Source organism: Gasterosteus aculeatus, chromosome 16, assembly GCF_964276395.1.
Source record: "Gasterosteus aculeatus chromosome 16, fGasAcu3.hap1.1, whole genome shotgun sequence".
Classification (NCBI taxonomy): Eukaryota; Metazoa; Chordata; class Actinopteri; order Perciformes; family Gasterosteidae; genus Gasterosteus; species Gasterosteus aculeatus.
This window is the reverse complement of record NC_135704.1, coordinates 10512021-10518888: the sequence shown is the minus strand read 5'-3', so window position 1 is coordinate 10518888 and position 6868 is coordinate 10512021. Positions and strand designations below refer to the sequence as shown.

Here is a 6868-nt window from a genome sequence, read left to right as displayed (position 1 = left end):
CGGCAAGGTGTGGCCATTAGGCAGCTGTAAGAGCACGGGGAAGGAGCCGGTCACCGGGCTGAAGGGAGGGAAAAACAAACGACTTTTGGGATTAACACGCAAAATGGAAACATGTTCACTTATTAAACACAAGGGCGGATACACCAGCGTAACGTAATAATCAGGCAACAACTTACGGAAATAATGCGGAACCAAAACAATTAAAAAAAACATAACTGTTGCGAAACAGCTGGATCATCAGAAAACACATATTTTGTAATCGCATTAGACCCCATAAGTGACATCAGTGTTGCCCAGGTACGGAGTGCTGGTTCAGTAAAACATGGAATTTCCACCAAATCATTGGAGTTTGGCCTTTTCATTGGAAAATAGTATTTAAGTTTGAAGCATAATTCCCAACCAACATTTTTTTTAAATGCTCACTTACTACAAACTCATTACTTGGTTCATTATTTCACCGGGTTTTGATAATTGGAGCAGGGAGACTCCAGGTTTAGAATGAAACCTCATAATTTGTGTTATACTGCAAACAATTTCTAACAAGTAACACTGTTCTCTACTTCGACCTGTGAAACTTCCTGTAGCTGCGCCTCTATTTCACAGCTAATTTAATACTAGTGGATATCCTAAAAGTATACACAGTGATTCATGAACAATCTGGCTAGTTGTGATCGGCTTGTGCTTCCCTGAGCTCTACAACAACCATCCTGCCGTACTGAGGCTTCATGCACTTTACAATCTTGCATAAAGGGAAACCTCTGATTGTTCATTGTTGTTGATTTCCACCATTCAGAAATTGAACTGGAGCTATAAATCCATATTTGAGCAATGTTGATGTTATTCCTGGAGACGGGACTTATGAGGCCTACAGCCAAAAAAAAGAGTGCAAATAAATGAGGAAAAACAAAAAAAAACAAGCACATGCCTCATGAAACATGAGCCCACCAAAACAAAACTGCACATATGTCTTAAAAAAAGGATGATTTAATAAAACCATGATAATTAAAAATGGACGTTTTGAGTTACTTACACTATAGGCCTATTAGTGGATGGGACTTGGGTAATAACAGAGCTAGATGTTGGTGATGGGAGAGCTGGCTGTATTACAACATTAGCCTCTGAGGTCGCTAGAAGTACATTGGGGACTTGGAGGGATGCAGGATGGACTATAGTGGATGTTGGCAGTGAGGCTGGCTGCAGAGATAAATCCTGAAAACATCATAAAAGACCTTAGCTGCAGGAAGTATTCAATGAACACCAGATTGTTAAGTAGGGTTGCAACACTATGAGAGTTTCGTGCTAAGAGTCTGAAAATATCCCGGTTTTACAGTTGCGTGCTATTCTTCGTCTGAAGCGTTTTAGTTGACATGTAAGCAGCTATTAATTGTGAGAAATTATAGAAATGTAACATCAGCTTTGAGCTTTAAAAAAAACCCAAAACACTATGATGCACAACTAATATATAACGTAGGTGTGCGAAAGTGCATCGGACTGCTCCTGCCTGTGCCTTCAACACTCACGTGAGTTCTTTTGTTATTACAGTAAATAACCACATTCACCTGCTTTGATAACCATCGGTTTAGTTGGCGCGTTATACCAATGCAACCCTACTTAACAAAATCACTTCTTGTGATGACACATTATTCTTCTCACTATTAGGAATAAAAGAACTAAACAAATGGAAGCGCGTCAGTCATCTAATACATCCAATGAATTTTCTCTCATTTTCTGCAATGCGGTTAGCATTTTCTCATGGACTTCATGGCATTACCGTATACTCGGCACGATTAGCACGAGTACCGGAAAATGCTAATTAGCTTTACCGTGTCATCGTCTGTAGTAGATTCGGGACGAGGCAGTGGGCTGTCTCGATGTGCCTCCATAGCCGTGGTCTCCTCGGTTTTGTTGCGTATGATGGGCGTTGCAAGAGGTGACAAATCCAACGGCAACTATAGAAAGAAATGAGAATGAATCAGCGATATCAACGACAAGCACGGGAATTGGTAGACGCTAGATGATCTGCTGGCGAGACGTCTGGCAACGACAACCACCTTTTTGATGTCATCTTCACTCCCTTTTTTGAAGTCATGGTCAAACGGGCTTGCAAGTTCATTGAAGAGTCCAACCTCCTCGCAGTTCTTCAAAAAGCGGGTAGGTGTTGGCGTTTGGTCTGCAGTGGAGCAACACCATCAGAACCCAGACGATAATGTAAAGTATATATGACATCAAAATAGCTGCTCCGCTCACCAGCGATGATGGCACTGTCGTTCCTTGCAGGGCCAAACTTCAGGGTCATCTCATGTTTGTGTTTGTGAACAGCCAAGTGATCCTCGTTTGTAAATCTCTTTGTAAGGTCAAAACAGAAAACTATCAAAAAGGATCTGAAACGTCTGTTTGAGGTTTATTTGCAGACGGACAATTCTTTAATATCCCAGGTTCACTTTCTCCTTCAGTTTGTTTATTTGAATACTTATTTTCTTTATGTTACATTACATTAGTTTGTATTGTGCTCACATTGTACATTCTCTAAAACAGGTTTATCCAGCGGTAGTTCTGTTTACATGAAGGCACATTTGCAAAGATGTATGATACCTCACCTGTCCACAACCAGGAGCAGTGCATTGGAAAGGCTTATCATCGCTCATATTAAGGGACATTGTTGTGTCGCTCTGAAAAAATAAAATAAAAACAAGGCGCCAGAAGAGAAAGTTCAATATCAGTCCCGTATGTGACAATTATTTTAAGGGTTAGCGGTTAACGAATAATACTAAATAAATAAACATCGTGGCTTTAGCGGGAATAAACGCCAGCAGACCTATAAACTGATGTGGTATAATATGTGGTAACGCTCGGTTGTACACGTGAACGTGCTGAGAGAGGACGGCTGCACATCTGGACAAAGCATCCTGATGATGGGCGGGTGCTTCGGTTGTTTACACCTCGGCGTCATCATGAAATCACGGTGTGGGGTTTGGGTTTTTTTTCGGTCCAAATACTCGTCTGAGCGGCTCATCCGGAGCTGTCCTCCGCGGACATGTTCACCGCTTTATGTCGTAAACATGTCAAGAAAAGGCGAAAGACTGAACGTTGACCCAGAGCGAACATACAGATTACAACGTGCTCCATCAGTCGCTTGCATTGGAATAGCTCAAGCCTACAACCGTCGCCATATTTACACATAAATGGCTCTGTATAGAGAGAAGTCGTGTTAAATTCGACGTCCCTTGCAGTGACAGAAATTAAACATTTCATAACCGCTTTGCATCAATTCGCTATCAGTTTAAGTGGTCACTTACCCCTCAGCCACAACCTTTGATTTACAAACCCCACGTATCACGGAGCAAGTATCGCGAGAGTGCCTCAGGCGCTTCCGTAAACGTCACGGCGGGACGGAGCGGGATCCTGGTCAAGCAGTATTACAACATATATTCAGGAATTGAATTAAAGGTCCCCTTCAATTCCGCTTTAAAGATCTATATAGAATCATTGTTTTATTTTTCAGAAACTACTTCATTAAGATCGCATACTCCGCCCCCATTATGAATGCATGAAAATTATTTTAATTTCAGATTTCAAGTATAATTATTAAATAAATATTGTAGTTGACATAAGTATATTGTTCGTTCAAATGTTGTGAAACTTTCAAGAGAACGAATATTCATAGTTGCATTTACCTTGTTAATGTGGTGTTAGTGTAACTTAAATATGCAAACAGCTTATTGTGTTATGAAATCCCGAGTTATCTTTCAGTCTCAGCATCCCCAATACATTAACTACTAGTTATACAAGATATCCAATAAGTATTTTGATGTATTGGTTCAGAGGAACGCTATTGGGAGTTGTCAAAAAGATGTTCCAGCATTCATGGTTTCAATTCCTTCTAACGTTGTAAAACGGTCAACCACAGGTTTATTTTGGCATTTACTATGATTTGATCATTTTCATGTTAAAGGTTTTGATCAATAATTGGGACTCAAGGCCAACCACCAGTCTAACAAATGAAAATAAATGGTAATATTCTTTGTATTCTTCCTGGAGAATCCACTGAGGTTCCCGGCTGGTGACGGGAAGACATTGAATTACTTTCACAAAGCGAAAAACACACAAACAGTAAGAGAGTCTTATGGTTTAAAAAAAAATTACTTCAGTTTCAACTAAATTCAGTCTAGCTTGATTACAGAACACAAACCATCACAAACCCAGCATGATTAAAAAGAAGCCAAAACCCATTGTTTAGCTTAATTAAATCCTCTAGATTTATTTAAGCCATTTATAAAAGCAAGCACCCACTTGCTGCCTTATCACAGTACCATTTAACTGCATCTAAACCCAGGTGGCATCCAGAAAGCTTTCATGGGGTGTGCCAAGAGAACAAGGCTAAGCTAAGGCAAGCCACTGCTTCACAGAAAAGATGACATTCACGAAAGGTGACTGCTTTCTATTATGCTAGCATGATATTTCAGACATAAACTTTAGCACCATTGTTAAATAGTCCAATACATGTATTTTAATTGCGTAATTTCTTACATTTGTACAATACATGCGTTGCGTCAACAGTGTCTGAAAGTCTTGAAAATGTACATTTCCATGACACCAACACGGAACACTTAGTAGCCACAATAAAATATGTAGTGAAAGTGTTGAATGACAGCAGAGTTTTACATAGCAAACAGGATAAGGAAAGCAACCATCAAACAGAACAGTCCCATGGCTTCAGACAGGGCAAATCCCAGGATGGCATACGAGAACAGCTGCTGCTTCAGAGATGGGTTCCTGCCAAAAAGAACAACACGTAGTGAAAAAACAAGGCGTTCACCGGAATTCTGTCAATTCAAGTCAATTTTGGTATTTTCAGGGTGTATGCTTTCGAGAACATACCTAGCATAGCCAATAATGAGGCTGCCGAACACGGTCCCAATTCCAGCCCCAGATCCAGCTACTCCAACTGTGGCAGCTCCAGCTCCGATGAACTTGGCGGCGGTGTCAATGTCCCTGCTGATGGCGCTGGTCTGAATGCCCCTGAGTGTGACCTGGGCGAGGGGGCTCTGTGGCATCACAGCAACACTGCTCTGGAGGGTTTGAAGTGGGTCGGACAATCAGCGACACAAATGGAGTACTAAATAAACAAGTAGTAGAATGAAAGCTGCAGTCCCAGTAAATAGGCTTTGGTCTATTCTCACCTCTGTTTTGAGCTCAGGCCTGGACAGCACCGAGGCAGAGAGGGGTCTGTAAAGAGCCCGGGAACCAGCACGGACCTGAAGCAACAGCATGCATACAAACACAGTGCAAGTTTAGTTACACAACACAAAAGCGCAATAAGATAAAACATAATGTTGGTAGCTTTTCCTCAGTCTGAATCCTAAAGTCACTTTGTGAGGCAGTGTCATTCACTGCAGTGTCCACACTGACACTAGGACATTCTTGTGTCACTGAATCTTGAGTTTGCTTTTTGTTTTTCTGTGGTGCTAACAAACTAGAATAAACATGATAAGCATCCTTACAAATGGTCCCACTGTGATTCAAACGGGTTAGCCTGCAAGAGGTACTAGAAACAGAAATGTGACCTTGGAGAACAACTTGACAACCCGGGCTACATTTAATCGGAGCACGCGAAACTCATACGCAATGGGATAGTTTATGGATTAATTAAACAGCCATGTTCAGGACATTTCAGGAGACCTCTGCACAAATAGAAATCGGCTAACAAAGGCTTGTGATGACCTTAGCTAACGGCCATCACTGAAAATGATCGCTAAAAGCTGGAGCAAAGGCAGTGGCAGTTTTTAAGACAGCTGGCATGCATTTCAATGATTAGCATCAGCACTGCACACGTTTAATAAGTATGCAAGGAATGGTGTGCTTTAGCAAGAGCTAGCTAGCTAGCCTAGCCTGCATACAAGTTACCCTTGCCAGTCAGCTAACGTTACAGTCAAGTTCAGCCAGAGGCCCACCGGATTACTCTGGGTATTCAGAAAGCGGGTCCTAAACTCACGGCAGGAACAACACGCCGTAAAAGAGAACTCACCAGAGCCGGCGTGGAGACGAACTTTGCACAGGCGTACATTTTCTATTTTAGGATGTTTTAACCGGTTCGGTCGAATCTGGTTGAAGCCCGGGTCTCTCTGAGGAAGGAAGACCGAGGAGAAGTAAGGTCAAACGGCTGTAAAAACGATCCAAGGAGAAAATACAGGCATTCATATGCACATAAACATCCATCCTGCATGCTGTCCTCACTTGAGAGCTGCGATGTGACGTTAAGAGAGAGGATGAAAATGGATTTATAGAGATATGCGCCTCATTCAAACTGCCATTACACACTTACCGACTGCAGAGGTCGAACCACAGTAGAAGAGTGCGCATGCGCGCTGTGACGTATGTAAATGCCCGGATGATGACAGTGGGAGGTCATTTCACCGAAACTTTATTGAACACAATCACAAAATCAGCAGTGTTCATTCACAAAAACTGTTCACACACGGTCCGTGTATGTTGATTAATGCGCCTTCTTTGTGTTAATATAACTAAGAGAACATATATAGTTGATCTGAATCTACGACGTTGAATGTAAGCCAAATATATTTGAACATAAAGAAAAAATTGGTGGAGATATGGATAAAATTGGTATGGGAGCATAGCTAATGATAAAATACAGCTAATGATTATTAATATGGGGATTTCTGTTATTGTAAAGCCACGCCATGGAACCTCAAAACTAACAATAAACTAATCCAACAAACATATATTGTTGCCAGAGGGTGATATCGATTTTTGTTTGTTCTCTAAAAAGATATTTAACACTTATCACTGACCATACTCAAGGTTATTTAAAGGCAATCCCATATATGTCCTGCTGTTGTAAACACTGAGT

The 6868-nt window shown here is 41.3% G+C and overlaps 2 protein-coding genes across 5 annotated transcripts in view; both read right to left on the bottom strand.

Moving 5' to 3' along the window:
• The window catches only part of atf2 (activating transcription factor 2), a 14055-nt gene extending 10667 nt beyond the window's left edge, over positions 1-3388 (bottom strand). For 2 of the 3 annotated variants that reach the window (XM_040201517.2, XM_078091059.1), the window contains exons 1-7: positions 3297-3388; positions 2598-2669; positions 2248-2344; positions 2052-2170; positions 1824-1949; positions 1031-1209; positions 1-58 (exon numbers count right to left, since the gene is read on the bottom strand). The exon at positions 1-58 is cut by the window's left edge and continues 57 nt beyond it. In XM_040201517.2, the coding sequence (XP_040057451.2) occupies positions 1-58; positions 1031-1209; positions 1824-1949; positions 2052-2170; positions 2248-2344; positions 2598-2657 (639 nt within the window). In that variant the 5' untranslated portion in view covers positions 2658-2669; positions 3297-3388. Of the gene's footprint in view, positions 59-1030; positions 1210-1823; positions 1950-2051; positions 2171-2247; positions 2345-2597; positions 2670-2815; positions 2957-3296 lie in introns of those variants that run through there. The other variant, XM_040201518.2, reaches the window with a different exon arrangement.
• Positions 3389-4484: 1096 nt separating this feature from the next.
• On the bottom strand, positions 4485-6383 carry atp5mc3a (ATP synthase membrane subunit c locus 3a). 2 transcript variants are annotated; one of them, XM_040201519.2, is made up of 5 exons: positions 6323-6383; positions 6026-6122; positions 5181-5255; positions 4879-5069; positions 4485-4773 (listed from the first exon to the last, which is right to left on the bottom strand). In XM_040201519.2, exons 2-5 carry the CDS (start codon positions 6062-6064, stop codon positions 4659-4661), a joined length of 420 nt encoding a protein of 139 aa, XP_040057453.1. In that variant the 5' UTR covers positions 6065-6122; positions 6323-6383; the 3' UTR covers positions 4485-4658. The 2 variants fall into 2 exon arrangements, with proteins under 2 accessions (XP_040057453.1, XP_040057454.1); XM_040201520.2 differs by having other exon boundaries at positions 6235-6380.
• Positions 6384-6868: the final 485 nt, after the last annotated feature.